At 36.9% G+C, this 21,979-nt stretch overlaps 1 protein-coding gene across 1 annotated transcript in view; it reads left to right on the top strand.

Annotated features, from left to right (window-relative positions):
• pola1 (polymerase (DNA directed), alpha 1) overlaps positions 1-21,979 on the top strand; it is a 58,714-nt gene that overhangs the window by 35,447 nt on the left and 1,288 nt on the right. Inside the window, 2 exon segments of the mRNA XM_051098744.1 lie at positions 7,870-7,986; positions 12,867-12,963. Coding sequence (XP_050954701.1) covers positions 7,870-7,986; positions 12,867-12,963 — 214 coding nt within the window.

The following is a 21,979-nucleotide window of genomic DNA, read 5'->3' as shown; positions in this document are numbered from 1 at the left end:
CAGGTCAGAGTTCACCAAACTTACTTTCTGTAAAAGCCAAAGTGTATATGCTTTTGTCAAAGCTTTGTGTTCATGCGCCTCGCTTCAAATGGGTTTTATACAGTAACACAACAGGTACACATTATGAAGTTTATTGTCCAAGAGACTTCATCCTCTACTTTAATTACCCACCTGCCTAATGAGTTGATCTTAAATGATCCGAAGGCAATAATCGTGGCTACATTCGCATTTCATCACCCGGCCACTCCGTGAGCACCTAACCTGGGTTAATTTGCGCTCACCTTCCTCATGCTGTTTGTTTATTTCCTGTCTTTATTGAATTTCAGATGCGGTCTTTCGCCTTTGAGCGTCGCTCCAAACAGCTACCGCCCCCCTCCCGCTGCGTCACAAATGGGTTTAATTTTGCACGCGCTCGCGGTGTCTTTACCGCCCTGGCCGTGTGACAAGCGTGCAGATATTGGGCCTGCGTTAAGAGCACGCAAACGTCTGTGTATCTAATTTCCCAGCTGAGGGTTTTGATGGACAGCCATAATCGCTGCACGCCGCGTCCAGTCGGGACGAGCGAGCCAGGTTCTCTAGCCGGGAAGTTCTGGAATGCCGGAAACTCACGAATCCGACTTGAAAGTTGCGGGGGTATATTCTCCCACAGCGGCGTGGAGAAAAATCAATTAGCGGCCTGAATGTAGCCACCTCCCTCGCTGGGACGGTGCCTGTAGGCTCTTTTGTCAGTATGTGTGAAACAGCTGCTGGTAGTGAATGCGGCCCCCCTCCTCGCTTAGGCCCGGCTTCAGTGGACACAGCTCAGCCGTCCCCTCCCACACTAGGAGCAATGAAGAGGCTGATATTGTGTAATTAAGGATTCCTTTCAGCTGAGGGGAGAGCTCAAATAGAGTTGTTTGTTCGCAGAGATAGAGGGAGAAAGCCTGCCTGCGTGAGGGAGGACTTGCGGCTTACATGGTTACAGATTGGAAGTCAGCGGTGTTTGTTGAGTTTCCTACGGAACACCGGCGAGGCATTAATCATGAAAGAAATCACTGCCACCTCCACCTTCAGCCCACCACCATTACCAATAAAACCACCCTTTAGAGACAAAGCAAATATGCTTTCCTCTCGTCTCCCCTCCCTTCCCCCTTTCGTCACCCCCCCCTTCTCTCCTTCCTTGTCATCCGTTCTGACTCCTGGAGTCTTCTGCAAAATGAGAGTGTGGCACGAAGTGGCACCCCCCGTATTTACCCCATTCTAATGTGGGTTGCCATGGCGTTTAACAAATTATTGCAATTATGTTCGTCATGTGCTTCGCCCTTGGTAACTGGCTTGGGGATGTGATGGTGGTTGGGGGGAGCGAGGGGTGACCGAAATAAATAAATAAAAAAAGGTGATAATCCTGTTTTGAACAAAAGGTCAGATTGCTGAATAGAAAAGGCTTGATTAAAGCAGAGATGTACAAAGTGGACGCATTTGCGTCCATTCAGCCGCTCTCGGGCTCCGCAGCCGCTGTGTGAATGTACAGCTGTTGATTACCAAGGCACAAAGCCCGTGAGAGGCTGTTGTCTTGGGGGCTTTTTTGCACCAAGCTGCCTGTAATCGCAGCTTTTTTCCTCGACTAAAAGGGGCAGCTCTGGATTAAGGGCATCGGAGAGGGGTTGTGTGCGTGTTCGGTGGGGCTGGTGGATTTATGGGTGTTTGGATGGCAAAATTCCTCCATTTAGCGGTGCTTGCTGTTTCTTCAGCGTGCAATTCATCAAGCATGGTTTGAGCTATGGATGGGAATGCTATGGAGGCAAAATGTGCGGTTTATGTACTTTGTGATCATACTTTACTTTTACAATTTTTGCATTTTAAACAGGTGAAAAAAATCAAGAAGGCTTGCGTTTGCCATATTTATGCAAATATGCAATTATTGCAATTTTATTTATTTTATTTTTGAGATCTTATGTGTATATATATATTATATATATCACTAAATATATATATATATATATATATATATATATAAATATAATTAAATACTTAGCGTATCACTAAATGTGTGTGTGTATATATATATATATATATATATATATATATATATATATATATATTTAGTCTAGTATTGACATTATTGCTATTTGTATGATTTATTTATTCTTTTTTTGCCGTGAAAATAGCTTTGCTGTCGACATGGCGTTAAAAAATATTTTAATTTTTATATAAAGTATAAAAATAAGAAATATTACTATTGTAGTAAGTAAGAAAAATAATATAATAAAAATCAATATTAGTAATAATTGCATTTTAAATTATTTAACAATTACATTTTTAAGTGCACCGTTTGGTTAACAACAACAATTACTATTCATGTTGTTATTAAATATTTAAAAAGTATCACCTGAATGTATTTTTTTTTATTTTTTTTTTTTTTGTCTTTTATTAACCTTAAATGTCCTATATAACCACTTGTTAATTGTATGACTTTTATTATTTATTCTGTTTCACCATTAAGATAGCCTTGCTGTTGACATGGAATTAAAAAATAAATAGTAATATTATTATAATTATTAAATAAAATATTAAACAAGATAAGAAATATTACTACTGTTATTTCACAAAAAAGAAGAAAATATTAAAATAAATTAATAATAATTGTATTTTGAATTATTTTTTTAACAATTACATTTTTTTAATTGCACCATTTGGTTAAAAACAACAATTATTGTCATTATTACATTTTTAAAAACTATCACCTGAATATTTGAGTTCTGACTTTTGTTTATTCTGTTTTCGCCATGAAGATAGCCTTGCTGTTGACATTAATAATATTTAAGAAAATAAATAATATTATAATTATTAAATAATATCTTATTTAAATATCAAAATAAGAAATATTGTAATATTTCACAAAAAAAAGTAAGAAATATAATATTAATATAAAAAAATATTTAACAATTATATATTATTTAACTTTTTTTTTTTTTAATTGCGGCATTTGCTCAACTATTATTATTATTATTGTTATTATTATTATTATTATTATTATTATTATTAGGTATTTAAAAAGTATCGCCTGAATGTATTTTATTTTATTGTCTAGTATTAACCTTATTTCCTATATAGCTTCATGATAATTGTATAACTTTTATTATTTATTCCGTTTTCACCATGAAAACAACCTTGCTGTTGACATGTCGTTAAACTATATATATATATATATATATATATATATATATATATATATATATATATATATATATATATATATATATATATATATATATATATATAATTAAAAAAGAACACCATTATATTAAAAAAATTACACAAAATAAAAAATATTACTATTGTTTACTTAATATATTTAGTAAATATATGTATAAATATAAAATATATTTATAATAATTGTATTTTAAATTACTATTGAACAATTACATTTTTTTTATTGTACCATTTGGTTGGCAACAACAGTAATTATTATTATTGTTACTGTTGTTGTTGTTGTTGTTATTATTATTGTTATTAAATATTTATAGTGTTAAAATAAATAATAATATAATTATTAAATAAAATGAGAAATAATACTATTTTAATATTTCACTAAAAAAGTAAGTAATGTAATGTATTAATATAAAAAATATAATAATAAAATTGTATTTTATAGTACAGCTATAAAATTACAGTGCTAATATGTATGACTCTCTTCATTTCTTTATTTTTAAATGTTAAAACCAATCATTTAGCTAGGTGAAAATCCACAGGGAGCCCTTAAAGCTTTAATTTTGTTCACAACAGCCGGTTTATAAGCACCAAGTTTGAAAAGATGGTTGACATGTCATAAACCAAGCCACTCTGAGACACTGAAAAAACTGGATCATGACCTGCTCATGACTGTATAAAAGAACATCTCGCACTATACACAGCACACAGTGCGTCTATTTAATGAAATCACAGCCCTATGGACCAGAATGTCATAGAGACAGGCTGGGGCAGAGCTGGTAAGCAACGCCGTAGTAAAGATTCACAGTAACATGGCAACCACATGACAATGCACCAACGACCTTTTAGAATGCCTTTGCAGCTGCATAGCAACTCCCTAGCAACCACCCTATCAAGATAACTCTAAAAATCTTGTTTGCTTTCCCGCATCAGCTGTTGAAGAGAGAGCACGAGTTGTATTTCCCATTTAAAATGGTTAAGAAAGCACACATCTCCTTACAAAGCTGACACAGATATGAAACCTTAAGTGCGAAGTTCTGATTGTAGTCAGAGGTGAACCGAAATACTCTGGGTGTAGAAAAAGCCCCGCAGGTATGGATGCGACAGCGAAATTGTGAAATGGAGAAAGCGAGAAAGAAAGGAGGAGAGCGAGAACGTTTTTCCGGTAGCTTGCACTGATCTGTGGGCCCCAGTCTTTGCCCAGTGTTTGGTTAAATTATGTGGAACTCATTTGACGGCTGCAGAAGTGGCTGTATTCGCAGTGTCAGGTATCGACTGGTATAATTATGCAATTATGAAGCTTTATCCTGCCTCTCTCTCTCACAGAGCGAGCTCTTAGTGTTTCAATTAGATGTTTTTTCTCTCTTTTGCTCCCTGATTTTCTTCTTTTTTCATCCCATCCTCCATTTCTTGGTTACAATAAAGATGCAAACGGAGTCTGCCTATAAAATAAGCAGGTTGTGTTTTTGTCACCTGGTTTAGAGTATTTTGTCTGGGCGTGGAGTTTCTAGTTTATAGAGAGTGAATGTTTCCTCTGAAACGTTCTTAGAAGGTTCACTGAATGTTCTCAGGATTCACAGGTGAGCAGGGCAAGTAGTCTGGAAAGGAAAAGGATAAAAGACTTCAGAAGTCCGCATGTATGCAAGCCTGATGCCGTCACAGACCTCTTTAAGGGTCACTAATTCAGAATGAAGAAATGTGGGTCAGCAAACAGGTGAAATGGCCACTGTACATAGGACAGAGTCTCTAATGGCTGTCGCTGCTGAATTTTGTGTTTGAAAACAATGACATACTTGTGTGTTCCTGTAGACGCAGTCTTTTGCTAAGCCCATGGGAACTGAACTGTTGGTTTAGTCTTGGGCCTCCAGAGGCACAAAAGATCTGTTAGGGCAAACAGAGGGGTGATAACACCGGCGCTCCCTTCAAAATGAAAGCCAAACAGCTCACATATGTTCGGATTCAATTACACACTCTGGGTTTCCCTCAGCCCCTGGGCTTACTGCTAATTACCCAAATAACATCCGCACAAAATGCCATCCAGATGAGATTAATTGAGAAATTAAAACAAGCCGATGATTCAGATAATGCCGTCAGGTCTGAACAATAACCCATGTAGGTTGCACAGGTGGGATGACGAGACTCGTCTGATAAACTGATCAGATTATCCACTGATGCTCATAGATCAGGAAATGGAAACAAATTAAACCAGTTTACCTCTATGTGCCATATTTCAGAGTGAAACTTGGGCGAACTTGATTGTATCCGTCAGGAATTAATTGTAGCATAAAATAGGCAATCAATACCAGAATTAAGCCGGATACTGTTTGCACAAAAAAAAAACAATCATAGCTATTGGTTGTCATTATTCAATACCCTGCACGACCTAAAAAGAACTGTGGTTCAAGCACTTAAGGCGTTTAGGCACATAAGAAAAAAGATATTGTATTAACATGCTTTAAACGCATAAATCAGTGATTTAAATTTTTTTTTTTTTTTTTTTTTTTTTTTTTTTTTTTTTTAAGCAAATGTAATTTACCTGGATTTTTAACATTTATGACTGTTATAGAGCCACCTGTGGTTGAATTTTTTTTATAACATGTTGCATGCTTGTTTAGAATCATCTGTCGCATATGCTCAACCAGTTTCATGAAGTTTTGAGTTTTCTATTAGTATTTATAGGCTTTTGGGTATAACTGGCCACATGCTTTTAAAAATGACCCTGTTGTAGCATACCAAAGTGTAAAGTTTAATATGTATATTTTTATATGGATCCACAAGTTCCAGAGAATTGTAGTGCAGTGATTTTGGTGAGATTGAGCGAAAAACCTAGGACTAGGATTGGCTGATTAGGACAAGTCTTTGTATCTGAGTAGCGAGTCATACTAGTATCACCATCTGACCAAGTTTCAGCTGTCTAGGCCTTACGGTTTGGTCTGCCCAATCAGTTTTAATGGGGAAAAATAATGATGATGATGATAATAAAAATCCTTACAATTACAATAAGGTTTCAGCGCTACGTGCTTGAACCCATAAAAAGTTGTGAAAAAGCCTTGAAGAATGGCCCTATGAAGTTTTTTTTAATTTGTTTTAATAATTAAATTACATTCTATAAAAGAATGTCTAATTAATTGAAATCATGAAACTCTCGATTTAACAGTAATTTATTAAAATTTTAGCAAAAAATACATTTTAAGGCCCTGTGAAAAATATTTTATTTTATATATTTATTTTTATATATTTGTATATTATATATATTTTAATTTTCTTCTCAGATTTCTTAAGCAAATTCTGTTTTCTTAATTTTATGGATTTCATTTTAATGGTTTCATTAATTGTATTAATTAAAAAGCTATTTTAATTAAATGATTTTATTCAAACAAAAATTATTTTATTTATTGCTCTTTTTTTTTTGTAAATTAATTCTACAGCTAAATATTCTTTAAAAAATTGTTTTAATAATAATTTTTTAATTAGTTGGAATACTATCATTACATTAAGTCATCTATTTCCGTCACAGTTTCTTCAAGTTAAACCAAACTTTTATTTTGATGGGTTACTGTGAAGTTTAAGTTTCTGTTTGCATGTGATATGGCAATATATACACAAGTGCTTCACTATGTGTGTAGTAAACGAAACCGTGCATCTGTGCCAGTCATTCAAACAGAGACAGAATATGAAGGAATCATATTTAACGTCTTTTTGCAGCTTAATCTTTACATACATTAGTCCATATCGTGTTTTGATTTAAGTGTACTGACCTACCAAAATTTGGCAAATTCTGTGACGTTCCATGTTATACAATAAATTCCATTTGTATGACTGGATTCCGCCATTCTGTCTGTTTTCCGCATTAAAGTTATTTGAAATAACATGGAACATGTAAAAATGATCATGTGGGTCATACAGGGGAGGAATGGATGGATATATATTATTTATAGTTATTATATGCAGTTATTTGATCAAAAATACCATACAACTTTAGAAACAGTAATATTGTGAAATATTGCAGTTTAAAACACTTTTTTTTTTTTTTTCATTTTAATATCTTTTAAAATTTAATTTATTCTGTCACGTTCCTTAAGAAACTTAACGATCTAAAGTGCTTAAGAAACATTTCTTACCAAGGTTGAAAACAGTTGTGCGCTTAATGTTCTTCAGCAGCTTTTTTAGGATTCTTTGTTGAACAGAAAGTTGTCTTTAATGTGTCCACTCTCAATAAAACTATTATTTAAACACAAAAATTTAAATGCTAATATTGCATTTTTAGTTTTCATACCTAATATATTGTCTTATTTTAGCATCATTTACCAGACCCCTATTTTCCTGTCTCTATTTCCATCTCCTCCTTTCTCTCTCTTTTTCAGCCTCCTCCAGTCTATAGTAGGGTAGGTGGTGGTAATGCTTCAGGGACAGGTGCTCCTCTGATACTAGGGGTTTATTTAGTGCTCCGTCATTAGCAGGGCATTACCCACATTACCCCCTGGCCCCCGCTGTAATAACAGGGGCAGGAAAGGCAGTGTCAGCAGGGGGCAGCTGCATCTGCTGCAGGCTGAGGCCTCACACGGCCCCACCACAGGCAAAAGCACCAGCGACCCGTCTCCTGGGGGCCACGTAGGTGCACGTGCATCACTGCCGATCAGCTTTTTGAATCTTGTTTTCGTTCTGTCTCTATTTACACAGGGTTGGCTGCTGTGTGAGGATCAGGCCTGCCGGAACCGAACCCGCCGGCTGCCGATCGCATTCTCGAGATCCGGACCGATTTGTCCAGCCTGTCTCAGATCCACACTGAGACCTGAGGTACTGCACACTTTCTTTTTTGTTTACAGAAGCAGTCACTTTGTCCAGATGGTGGTGCTGTGGAGCCTGTGAAAGTTCTCCACGCCTCAGGCCCTATTCCCTGTCCGTGTGGTTTTTTTTTGTGTGTGTTTCTGTCCCATTATATATTACCGGACCAGTCTGACCTGTATAACACAAGGTGGGTTCGCTTCCTGCCCTAACAAGCTTCCTCTGATAAGAAGAACCAGCCTCCAGTTTGGAAACGTGTATGCGGGGTGTTTCACTCTTACTTCATCCCTTGATCACTTCAAGTGTCTTCACCCGGGTTTAGAGACACAGCGAGGGACGTCCCGTCCAAAAATGAGTCTCTGTCTTTGTCCCTGTCTGTCTTCTTTATCATTTTCGTCCAGTACCAACACATCCCCCCCATCAATTCCTCCTTCTTCCTCGTGCTTTATTTCTGCGTCTAGTTCTGTGGCGACAGGTTGAAACCCAAAAGGACAATTTCTCTTGTCACCATAGCCACTTAGCTGTCCTCCGCTCTGCCTGGTGAGATGGCAGTTTAAACTGCCGGCTGAATAAAACATTAACTTCCTCACCCCTCTACCGTCCCTCTGTCGTTCTGGGCTTTACAGCTCGGCTGACAGCAATGCGTCTCCTCTGGTGTCTCCACGGACACAGAGACATTGACTACCATTGTATCCAGATTAAATGGAAGCGTAATAGGCACCCTCGGCTGATTGGCCGGTAATTTGAAGGAGTTGTACACAGGTGCAATTTGTAATATTTTCAGTAAATTAAATTTTTTCCCTCTCTCTCTCTGGTTTTCTTTACACTGGCTCTCTCTCTCTCTCGGTTTTTCTTTTTCAGCTGCTTTCCCTCGCTCGTAGATCTCTCCAACCACCCCCACCCGCTGTCTCTCTCTCTCTCTCTCTCCCTCTCCATTTTATTGATGTACGTTCAGGCACCCATTAGGGCTTCCTTTTTTTCCCTCTAGTGGAAATTGCAGCATGTTAATTTTCACACAAATTACAGCAATAGCAGGTATCTCTATTTGATACATTATAACAGGAGCAATCAGGGATAATTGAGTGCCTTTCAGATGGTAACCGGCGCATTCACTTCAATTCAAAGCCAGTCCATTTATCGTCTAATCGCTCTTTAAACACTGAATTTCTGGGAACAAAAATTCTTGTCATAATTTTGCTTAAGTGTATTTGGAAATCACAGTCCTTTGAGCAAGGATAATTGAAATCAAATCCCTTTCACGGGAGCTGACATTTCTACATTTCCCCCCAATTGAAATTAATTTCAAAAATTGAGCATGAATATCTTCAAATAGCAGGCAATTATACCTTTCAATGGGGAGAAATTATGTGCACAAAAAGTGGAGACATCAACTGGCGCTTCAGTTAAATGTCTTTGTTTCCCACTGTGTTTGCCTTGTAAAGATTTACATATATTGACTCGTTATGAAACCTTGTGATGCCGATCGCCTTCCTTTTCCAGCTCAGCCCGTTAAAATTAACTCAGATTGGAACGCTTCTTTTTTTTTTTTTTTTTTTTTTTTTTTTTTTTTTTGTTAAGCCTCATTAAAACTGTTTGGAGATTTTTCTTTTTTTCCCCGTCCTCTCTTTTGCAGCTGCACAGATCTATGCGAATTGAAAGAGTAGCCATTTTCTCTTCTGCTCAGCTCAAAGGGGATATTATACATCCTTTACGTATAACCCTATAAGTCTTTAAATGATCTGCGTAAGTTTGGCCGGCGTCTTTAAACGTAACTGCTTTATTTTTACACCCCATAAGGCCTCACGCTTGACACTTTCTCTTTTCCCCTCCATCCAGCTCTTCCGGCAGGCTGCGTTTGGGCTGTACCAAAGGTTCGGTGGTACGGCACTGGCTGCCACGTCTCTATCGAGAAGGGGGGCGGCGGATGAGGCGGGGGTCTCAGGAGAGAGGCAATTTCACAGCTGGTTTGCTCCTCAGTCACTCGGGCCGAAAATGCTGCAGATTTGTGGAGAAAATTGAAATGGTGTCAGTACAGGAACAAAGCATTGAGCCGAGCAAAGCTGCATAAGGGAGGGGCCTCTGTTTGCGGGGTGGGGGGGTTTAAATTCAATAACGTTTGACGGCGCCTTGGTCACGCCCCTTTTGACACCTGTCAGCACAGCTGTGAGGCTCGTCCTGGCCTTGCCTCGCGTGTCCGTCCACTTATTTCTTGGACTGCGTTTGTAGTTCACGATCTCCTTCGCTCACACATGGCGACGCGGCGCTCCATTATGGCCGCATTGCTGAATCGACAGGCACGGCTGTTGACCAGCCAGTGCATTATGGGTCAACAGCTGCTGGGCTCATCGGAAGCTGTAGAGGGCAATTAAAAGCGGTTGTGCTGAGGAGAGAGCCCTTGCTAAACTCCTCCGGCACCCACATCGCTCTGATTCTATGGTGACACAGAAAGACTGTGACCCAATAACAGCAATTAACATAAAAGTATAATGGCTAATCAAATTGACAGCAACAGTTGTTCATCAGATCCACACACGCTGCCTTATCAAAACAAACTATTATGAAAGAGGTAATTTCAGAGCTGAACGTCTCTCTCTCTCTCTTTCTCTCCCTCCCCGTTCTCTTTTATTCTCTCGCTCGACCTGCGCGCCTCTGGCAGTTAGACACATGGCTAACGGTAATTACAGCCGAATTTACAAACCAAACACCGTTTCCTGCTTTTGTCAGGAGAGAAGGTGGGGAGTACACTGACTGTTTTCGGCCAATCAGACAGTCTCGCAGGTTCTGTGACTCCAAACTCAGGGTTTGACTGAGCGTGTGTGTTTGTCTTTGTCTGTGACAGTGGAGAATATATGACAAACACTACCTGTCTCCGCAGCTGTAATTAACACAGGTGATTCTCCAGCTTTCTCTGATTGAGCCGCACCAATCTCATTACGCTTCAGCCTTTCATTTTCTCCGGGACAATAACATGTAGTGCTAAACTACATCAGTATGATTTTAGCTAATTGGTTTTTCCCTTTCCTTTTTTTCATTATATTGAATATGCAAAGGAATAATCAGCAACCACGGTGTCACTAAAGAATTGGTAAAGAGCTTTGAATGTTAAAGTAATAGTTTTACTTTTTATAATGAGCAGGTCTTCAAGTTGTTTTGTTTTTTTTGTTTTTTTTTTTCCGTAGGAAAAAAACTGATACAGTACTCAGTGTTTTTAAAACGCTGAGGTTTTCACCAAAATACCAGAATAGTTGTATTAAATTTGGTGCCACAGTGAAAACTGTGCAATTAAATGCACAACAAATATTTTACAATATGAATAAGTATTTATTTAAAACATTGCAATACTATATTTTTCTCTTTTCTAAATTTGGTTAATTTTTCAAAAACACTAAAGCAAAAAAAACCCACAACAAACACAAACAATGAACAGATACTGTCACTACTGCTTACAAATACTGCAAATATCCAAATAATATGTGACCCTGGACCGCAAAACCAGTCTTAAGTAGCATTGGTGTATTTTTAGCAGTAGCCAAAAATACATTGCATGGGTCAATTATCGATTTTTCTTTTATGCCAAAATCATGAGGATATTAAACAAAGGTTATGTTCCAAGAAGATATTTTGTAGAAGTCTTAGCGTAAATGTATCAACTTAATTTTTGATTAGTAATATGCATTGCTAAGAACTTTATTTGGACAACTTCCAATATTTAGATTTTTTTTTTTTTTTTTTTTTTTTTTGCACCCTCAGATTCTAGATTTTCAAATAGTTGTCTCAGCCAAATATTGTCCTATTCTAACAAACCATACATCAGTGGAAAGCTTATGTATTCTCAGTTTCAAAAAAATTATGACAGGTTTTGTGGTCTAGAGTCACTAGTACCACATAGAAATATTTAGGTACAGTTTTACAAAAATGTCTCAACCCTAAACCAAGCTTGTACTGTTCAAAACAGTGTACATGTATAATATTATGTATTATAATTTTATGAGATTTAAATGGGATTGCTGTGTGACAGTCCATGTAAGGCCTTTAAAAACTGGGCAGCTTCAATGTAAAATCAGTCAAAAACCATTGTCTTTTTCCTCTTCCTGGAGATTACTGTCATTTTTGTATTTATCAAACATTATTACAGGCTGGTTTCACTGTGCATATTTAAACTGTAGCTGGTTTGCATAGGCGTATTGAATTTGTGACCCTGGACCACAAAACCAGTCATAAGTGGCATGGGTATATTTGTAGCATTAGCCAACAATGCATTATATGGGTCAAAATTATCGATTTTTCTTTTGTGACAAAAGATATTAGGATATTAAGTAAAGATCACGTTCCATGAAGATATTTTGTATTGTATTTCCTACTGTAAATATATCAAAACTTAATTTTTGATTAATAATATGCATTGCTAAGAACTTCATTTGCACCCTCAGATTCTAGATTTTTTTTTTTTTTTTTTTTTTTTTTTTTTTTTTTTTTTTTTTTTAAAGTTGTATCTTGGCCAAATATTGTTCTGTCCTTACAAACCATGCATCTATGGAAAGCTAAGTTATTCAGATGATGTATAAATCTCAATTTCAAAAAATGTTTTGTGGTCCCGGGACACAATTTAGTCTGTTTTCCCAGTGTTGTTACACTTATTTTATTGTCGCATTGGTTTGTGATGAGAAATCAGTCAAGAACCTTAGAAATGCAGTTAAATTTTCCATGTTATACCTGTAATAATGATGCATTTTGTCTGTAACCAAGTGTTGAAAGCCACTTGGCCTTCATTTAGTCTGGTTCTTTGACCAGCTTCAGACAAATCTTGTTAACCTGTCGTTTTTACCTTGTTGTTTGTATAAGTTGTAACATCTGATTTAATCTGTTTTCTTTTTTCTTTTTTCTCATTCTAGTACTCAGAGAAAGCCCTTTACAACCAGCTGAGCTTCTACAGATACATCTTTGACTGGGAATACGCCGTCAACAAGGTCCTGACGGTAGAGGATAGAAGTAAGACTTTTTTTTTTTTTCACTAATTATCTTGTATATTTGCTCACAAACATCGCCTGTAAACGCTCGTCCAGCACTTTTTTCCGAGTCTACACGCGCTTACGCGCACACACCTCACAGCGGCTGGAGGCGGCCACTAGGTTGGGTTAAGAATCCTCAGCTCCTCGAGTCGACAGCCGTAATTCAGGCGACGGATTCAATCACGGAACGGCGCGGTGCGGAATGCAAAGCGGTCCAATCAGTTGGAAGGAAGAGGGGAGTGAGTGAGAGAGAGCCTCCTCTCATCCCGTAGGCCCTCGGTAATAGCGCTGGCTATGTTGATTGAAAACAGTTTTTAGATTTTGGAAAATGATAGGGCGAGTAATTGGAGAGAAGGCTAAAGGATAGCCCTTCATAAATAATGGGACATGGAGCATATGTTTTCAGTGGGTCGTTGGAGGATCCAGACCGCTCACGGCCGCCGCTAGCCGAGCCGTGGCTACTTACCCACAATCCTTTTTGATTGATGTCACTTGATTAAAAAGGACCTCTTGGAATAGACTTATACATTTATTTATTTATTTTTACATGTGCCGATGAGGTTCCGAGCTGAGCGCGAGAGCCGTAGATAAATATAATGTGTAATCAATAGATGACCACTCAGAACGTGGAGCAGGCCGAGGGGAGAGTGTATCGGGGGGCGGGGGCCTAACATGATTATAGACTTGGCTTCTCCGGGGAATTTTATTTCTTTACTTTTTCCCGACTGTTGTTTCTGCGAGTAATTGTGGCCAATCTGCGCTGTTCTGTCAGCCACACTGCCCATCACTGCAGCCGGGGCTCTAATTCCTGAACGAGTGATTTTAACCCTCTAGCCCTGATTTTCACCAGGCGGAATGAGAGGTGACGTTCCTCCTCCTGTCCTCCTCCTCCTCTCTTTTTTTTTCCTTCACAGTTGTTCTCAGAAACCATTTGTTTATTTGGTTTATTATTTGGACTTTTTCACTCGTTGCGTTTAGTATCGCGCATCAGATAAAGGGATTTTCTTTATCGTCGTGCCGTATATACGTGTAGCTCTGCCACATACGCGTGTATATTGTGGGATTAGTAGAGGACATCACACACGGCTTTGAAGTATAGCCTTGACACAGTTATCTCCCCTCTCACTATAATACTACACATTACTGTATTATAGACCGCAGGGTTTACAGGGGTCTAGGGGTGAAATTACAGGGCTGCATGGCTTGTACTTCCTTTTACCTGGTCCAGTTTCTTATTTAGACCCTGGGATGTAACTCTGCCGTTATAGGGGTTCTGAATGTACTGTCTCGCACTGTACATCTGTTCCATTACAGCATCCATCTATCTATCTGGAGCATTTCCTCCAAGAAGGCAAGAGAGGCAGTGTCCCCTCCAATACTAAAGCATAGTATAAAAATAAAACAACAAATGTTACAAAATGTGAGATAAAAAGCTTATAAATTGCTTTTTTTTCAAAAGTAAAACTGTCTAACAGTCTCTCTCTCGTCTCTCTCACCTCCCATGAGCCCGTTGAGTTTTAACAGACCCCCTAAAGCATGCGGTGAGTTTGGTGGGGGGTAATTTAGTTGACTGGGGGAAAGTCACGTGAGAGGAGGCAATGCCTCCATTGCGATATGATTGGTTATGACTGGTTATAATCAGCTGTGATTGCTTCATGCAATAAATCCCACCTTTTGTGTTTGTGTGCATTTCGCAATAGTGAATTAGTCTGAATTAACAATATAATGGCGTTAATGGGAATACAAATAAATAAAAAACTCACAAACTTAGATATAACCACTTTGTCAAGTCAAAATCAAACTTCAGATGGCCTGAAAACATGATCTGTGGGTTTTTTTCGTGGGCAATTGGCTTGTTGAAATTAAAGGTTCATCTCTGCGTCTGTGACCAGTGTTTACTGAGCTCTGCTGACTGATTATCTGAAAGTTAATTATGAAAAAACATCTTAACATTAGTTCATAAATTGTTTTAAATGAAATGTATTGTTTAAATTGTTACTGCCTTGAGTTATTATTTTGAAATAAATGTAAAATGCTTAAAAACACTAAACTGATAAGATTTATACTTGGTTTTAATGAATAGAGTAACCTATTAATTACATTGTGAATGTAAAAAAATACAGTATAGATTTTTATTCTGGTAATGTAAGTAAAGTTTATTTAACCCAGAAATGGGTTAGAAATGTGACTGGGACATGAATTTACGTTTATTTAAAAATAAAAACAGTCATTTTAATTATTGTTTTAATACTTTTTTCTAATGTTTTCTCTTTCAGTTTTATTTTAATTTAGTACATAAAGTTAAAATGAAAAATGTTGCTTCCGCAACGATAAATATAGATAGATACACATTTTATTTCAGGTAGTTGGGGAGGTAACATTTCTCATTTTTGTTTAGTTTAACTTTATTAAATTAAACTAAAACTGAAATAAAATATAAAAAAATACAGATTTAAAGCAATAACTAATTGAAATGACTATATATCTAACATTTAAGTTATTTATTTTAAATCCCAGTCACATTTTCTTGGTTAAATAAACCTTACATTACCAGAAGAAAAATCTATATTTTATTTTCTCACCCCCAGACCTGTACGTCATCTTATATTTCATATAGTTGACTGATGGCAAATATGATGCAGGGCAACAACTCCACAAATGCAGTTATGCCCCAAAATTCAAGATATTGGTATATATGTCGCATATTACACAATATCACACGGGCAGCAAGAGCAATATGACACAAGTGTAGATTTTGCCCCGATCTATCACAAGCTTAAATATGATTTTATACTACAGTTCAGTAAATAAGAAGTTGATATTGTGTTATATTTTAAACACAATATTATGTGTTTTTGCTCAGTTTTGCAGAGAACATATTGCATGTCTTTGAGCAACACAGCAGTGTTTCGTTTCTAAATCAATCCATGTTTTGAACGAATCGTGTGAACCAATGATGTGTGTGTGTGTGTATATGTCTACATGTATGTATGTATGTATGTGTGTGTGTGTAATTTAAGTTTACTGACCCTGATGTATATACATTTGCACTTAATCTTTAGGTGGTCTTAAGTGTTTGCTCATTGCTAAAAGCAGGTTAGTAATGCCGGTCAGATATGATGTTATGAAACTAATCATAACATGACAGTAACCCACACGGGGGCCTGGAAGGTTGTGTTTGTAGATCTTTCTAGAAGCTTGTTACGCTCCACCACCAAAGTGTGTTTTCTTCAATGCATTTGCACCGATTACCAGAGCGCAGCGAACAAAGGTAGAGGGTTGAGCTGCGGTCCGCCGCTGTTGACGGCGATGGAAACGCTCGGGAGCGATAGTGGAATAAAGTACAGTTCAGAAAACTTTTAGCTGCCCTCTTCCCACACACACATAGACGCACGCCTTCTCGTAATTTACCAACCACCTCCCCCTCACACCATGAGACATTTAGTGTCGTATCTGCCAGATTTTCTGTCTGTCTCTGATGACGGAGGAATTGCTTTTAAAGTGGGCATTATGCCAGACCAGCAGCACAATAGAAAAACCAATCTTCCCCCTATTCTGTCTGCTCCGCTGTTATTGTGGAGCTTTAGATAACTGGAGACGTACGTTGCTGGTAGATTGAGCAAGAGAGAGCCGTTTCTGCTGGACGCCGAGGCTGGAGGTTAGAAGTCTCCAGCTGTCTTTGGCCGTGGTCGCTGGAAGGCGTCTGAACAATGAAAAGGGGTGAATGAACCTTTTGGTCGGTCTGGGAAGTTAAGCCCGAAGAGGAGTTAAAATTACACGCTGCTTTGATGGAGTTTGTTTGGACCGGCTGTAGTGTGTCATCTTGGCCAGGGGTGGTGCTGTGGTTTGGTTCTGCTGGGATGCATTGCAGGGCTGTGATGGAAGGAGGGCCGTGGTGAATTCATCCCTCTGTTGCTTGATGGTGAAATTGCTGGTCAGTGCTTTATCCATTTGCAGTCTTTTCCTCACTAGATTACCTGATTCCTTCGGAGAGAAAAGACTGATGGAAATTGGCCTCCCAACCCCCCCCTTCACAAAAATACACACTCACACACACTTTCACCCACTCACTTACGCACACACACACACACGCACAGAGAGTAAGGTAAAGGAAAGAAAATGCCTTCTTAAGTATCTATATCAAAGGAAATCACTGTCTGTAACCTGTCCCCTCACCTCAGTGCCAGATTCAAACCACTGGACATGTTGATCCAATTGATTTTTATCTCCGTAATGTTTAAAGTTGGATTGTTATTAATCTTAGTTATTTTTGTTTTACTGTCTAGTTAATGCAATTAATCTTAAATCCATCCATCAATATTTTAAATGCAGATATAGTTTTTTTTTTTTTTTTAATAGCTTTTAGTTTTATTTATATCTTATATCTTTTTTTTTATATCTTTTTATCTCTCTCTCTCTCTCTCTCTCTCTCTCTCTCTCTCTATATATATATATATATATATATATATATATATATACACACACACTAATTTGCATCAGTTTTATTTTTTTATACAGTATATTTCTAAGACTTAATTTTATTAAATATATAATATTAAATAAGTGAATAAGTGTTGATGGTATGTTTGCTTACCATAAATATATTTATAAAGTCAATGCAGTTAATTTCACATTTTATATTTAAGTTTTTTTTTCTATAGCATTTATGTTTTTATCTTAGAAATTTAGAATTAAATTCTTAATTAAATTTAAAGAATTAAATTAAATAGAATTTTTTTTTTTTTTTTTTTTTATATAGCATTTAGTTTTTTATATCTTTAAATTTAGAATCAAATATATATGTATATAGTATATAATATATAGTATTTTGTGTATAATTTGATTTGTATATTTCTAAAACCTTTTTTTTTTTTTTTTTTTTTTTTTTTTTTTTTTACAATATAAAATATTATGTATTGATGGTATGTTTGCTTATAGATATGTTAAATATATAATAATAGTATTTAGTGAGCATTGATATGTTTGCTTGTAGATTTTATACTTGTTGAACCGTTAATGACTTTACCATCCCGTCTAGATTTGAATTTTTAAGGTTGCTCTTTATGGAGAACCTTTCCTCACTTTTTTTCACAAATAATATTTTTGTGTGTATTGAACAGACACTTGTGTTTCTGTTCATATTTAAAATACCCATTTAAAAGTCAGACCAAACAAAATACCTATATCAAATTTGAAATGCATTTGACATTAACAACGTTAAACATTATGTTTAACAGATTTTTATTCAGTTACGACGACATAGTGCATTAAATCCCTCTAAGGCACTTCCATACATCACATTTTGGACACATTTCTACTGTGACGTGTACAGTACGGGTTACAGACCCACTGTGGCCTCTGGCCTTCTGACAGTAAAAATGAACCAGAAAGTCCCATCTGACTCCCATGATCCTCCTGTCCAACTCGGCGTTCTCAGCGGCTCCGTGAGCGGATAATATCGCACACATGCATTGTGTCTGCACGCAGCGTGCGTGGGGTGCTTTTTCTTTGTGTACATCGGCGCGTACGCGTGTGAGAAATGAGAGACATTTAGATGCAGACTCTGAGTCTGATCTACATGTAAACCACAGTCCTCCGCCTGATTGCAGCTACTGAGTTAAATGTGGAGGCAATTTCATGCACGGCAGGAGTCCCTTCCATAATAAAACAGTTTTTTCTGCAGTTTGGAGAAAAATTAGATATCCCATATCAATGACTTCCAAATCATGTTGAACTCTGATTTCATTCTTTTCATGAAGAGCAATTCATAACGTCTTTTAGGCGAGCCCTTTCGCTCCCTCCGTTCCGTTTCCTCCGCTCGCTCTCTCTCTCGCTCGCGTGCGCGCCCGGCGCTCGCCGTGTCTCCTGCTCTTTCTAATTCGCTCTCCCTCTCTGCCTTGTCTCCTCTTAAGTGTGGGCAGTGTGATTATGTTCAGGCAGTAATGTAATTTCACTGCATTGATAAAATAGAAATTGTCCTTTATCTGTGTACTGATAGTGCTCAATTTGCAGGCGAGCTCCTCGGCAACCTCTTCAGGGCACGACGCGCGTGCCCTCCCCCAGCCCTCCTCCCCCACGCTCTGCCTGCCTTGAGCTGCTGGAAATCCGCGGGTGCGATTGTCAAATCAATTATTCATTCTGTGCAATTACACTCGCACAAAGAACTTTTCTCTGCTCGGAATGATGATTAAATTAAAAGCTATTCCAGCTGCCTGATAACATCTAATAGAATATTCATAAGCAGCCCAAATGGAATGTATGATCCCCATTAACTTCATCATGCTCACTTAATTACATGCTTGTTATTGTATTTACACCTTGTTAGAGCACATGGAAGCTGATACACTCTCTCTCTCTCTCCCTCTCTCTCTCTCCGGACTGTCTTCTTCGCCATCCTCCGTCGCGCCCGCCTTCTCCGTATTCCTCTCTTTCTTCTGCTGTCTGCTCACCTCTCTTTCTCTCACGTCTTCCCTCACTATCTCTTCACATCTTTTCTCCCTCTTAAAAATGCTATTTATTTTAAACGCGACCCCTGCCGGGCCGGGAGGGAACGCGAGGTCTCTGACAACCTCTGTGGCTTTTAGGTTTCTTTTATACATTCTGCACACAGTGATTGAGGGAAAAGAATGAAGAAGAGGAGAGGAGAAAGAGGGAAAGAGAAAAAAAATTATTTTCTCCCACCTTTCAAAAATGATGACATGATTGCTTTCCCTTGATCATGCATCATCATCTTTCTTCAGCCCCCCTCTTTTTCTTTCTTTCCCCAGGTAAATAGTCCCCCTCTCCCTATTGCATGTGCCAGCATTCTGTTTTCTTTCACGTCTCTTTCTTCTGCCAGAGATAAAAATGTGCAAGCGATAATGGTAACCGGCTCTGCAGATGGTGCGTTTGGAATGCTATGTCTCTTTTTTTGATTTTCATGTTTCTGCGACTGACCTTTCGTCCCCCCTGGGGCAACTCTGTAACTCTGTTTCTGCTACAACTGCTAATGGACTGCGATTGAGTCCTAGACCACCAGTTGGGTGCTCGACAACGTTTAGGAGCTACAGATTCGAGCGTTTTGTGTTAATAAACGGCGCGGGGTCATTTACATATTCTCGAGGTACATTCATGTAAATGCTCGTCTTGGCTGGATCTCCTCTTTCTTCTCAAAGCAAAGAGTTGCTTTTAACAAAAGTCTTTGGTTAAAGGCTTTTGATTCAGTCTGTAATTCACATTCAGTCCTGCTAGCCTGCCGGTGACTCCTCTATCGTCTCTATGGTATTGAAGGCCCTCCTGATGGGATAAATGACCTTGGATATCGACCCGATTGCATGACCCCGTGGCCCCCTGGCAGAAGAGTCTATTTAGCTTCTGCAGACACCTAGCCCCTCTCGCCAGCGCGCTAGCCTCAAACTGCCTGGATTGCTGGTTCCTTATCGATTCTCAAAGACTTTCATTTGAAATGATACTTGATAGACCTCTCCAAGCACATGTCCGTGAGCATAGTTTGATATTATGACTGATATTTTTCTTTTCATATCAGTTTTGACTCGTTATGGATCCACTCCAGCCCTGCCTGCTGCTGGCCGCATTGTAGTTGCGTGTAGGTGGAAGTTAATAAAAATCTGATTAAAATATATTTGTAACCAAATGTATGGTTGGGAAAAAACTTTTTGGTATACACTACTTGTCGTTTACAGTAGAGTTTTACTACTAAATGCTATTATTGTTGTTGTTTTGTTTTTGTTTTTTGGGGACTCTTGTGCTTTCTAAAGACTGGTTGTACTATAACATGCTAACTAGCCAAACTCTGAGCTCACAATTCAAAAGATTTTATTAAGAGATTAAATATTAGTTTTGTTATTTGTTGTTGTTGTTACTGCTTAAAATTAATATATTCAAATTATTTACTTTTTTTTTTCTTTTTTAAATATTTCAGTGTTAAGTTCTCTTCACTATGACATTTAACAAATGGCAATAAAATGTACTTTACTGCAGATTCAGAGGCTATATTCTCTATAAAACTACTTTGAAATATTTATTATTTAAAGCAAAGTAAATACTTTTCAGTTTTAATAGTTTGGAAAAGTCAATACATACTTTATAATATGCTTAATTTGTAGTTTTATTTATTTATTTATTTATTTTGGGCCTCTTGTGCTTTCTAAAGACTGGTAGTATAACACGCTAACTAGCCAAACTCATAATTTAAAAAAAAAAAAAAAAAAAAAAAAAGAGCTTAAATAATGATCTTTATTATTATTTATTGTTGTTGTTGTTATTACAATTTAAAATGTATATATTAAACGATTTTGCTTTCTAAAGACTAGTTGTACTTTAACATGCTAACTAGTCAAACTCTGAACTCATAATAAAAAAAAACTGATTAAATAATATGATTTTTGTTATTTATTGTTATTACTGCTAAAAATTCATATATTAAAATATACTTTTTAATTGTCTTTTTTAAAGTTTCAGTGTTTTTAACTCTTCACTATGATGAATTAATAATAAATGGCAATAAATAATAAATTATTAATAAATGGCAAAAAAAGAAAAACCTTACTACAGATTTAGAGACAATATTCTCTGTAAAACTACTTTGAAATATTTATTATTTAAAGCAAAGTAAATACTTTTAAGGTTTGAAAATATACTGTCTTTATAGTATGCTTAATTTGTAATTTTATTTATTTACTTATTTATTTTGGGCCTCTTGTGCTTTCTAAAGACTGGATGTACTATAACATGCTAACTAGCCAAACTCTAAACTCATTATATTTATATAAAAAAAAAACTCTTGAATAATATGATTGTTATAAGTAATCTTATTTATTGTTGTTATTACTACTTAAATGAACTTAAAAAAATTATTTACTTAAATAAATTAAATAATTTATTTATTCTTTTTTTTTTATTAATTAACAATAAAAAAAAAAAAAAAACATATCTGCATGCATTGGGGGGGACTTTTTATTTTTATTTTTTAGTGTTTAAATGTTTATAACTTTACT

The sequence above is a fragment of the Labeo rohita genome, chromosome 24, assembly GCF_022985175.1.
Source record: "Labeo rohita strain BAU-BD-2019 chromosome 24, IGBB_LRoh.1.0, whole genome shotgun sequence".
Lineage (NCBI taxonomy): Eukaryota > Metazoa > Chordata > Actinopteri > Cypriniformes > Cyprinidae > Labeo > Labeo rohita.
Note: the sequence above shows the minus strand (reverse complement) of the source record. Positions and strands in the feature narration are given on the sequence as shown.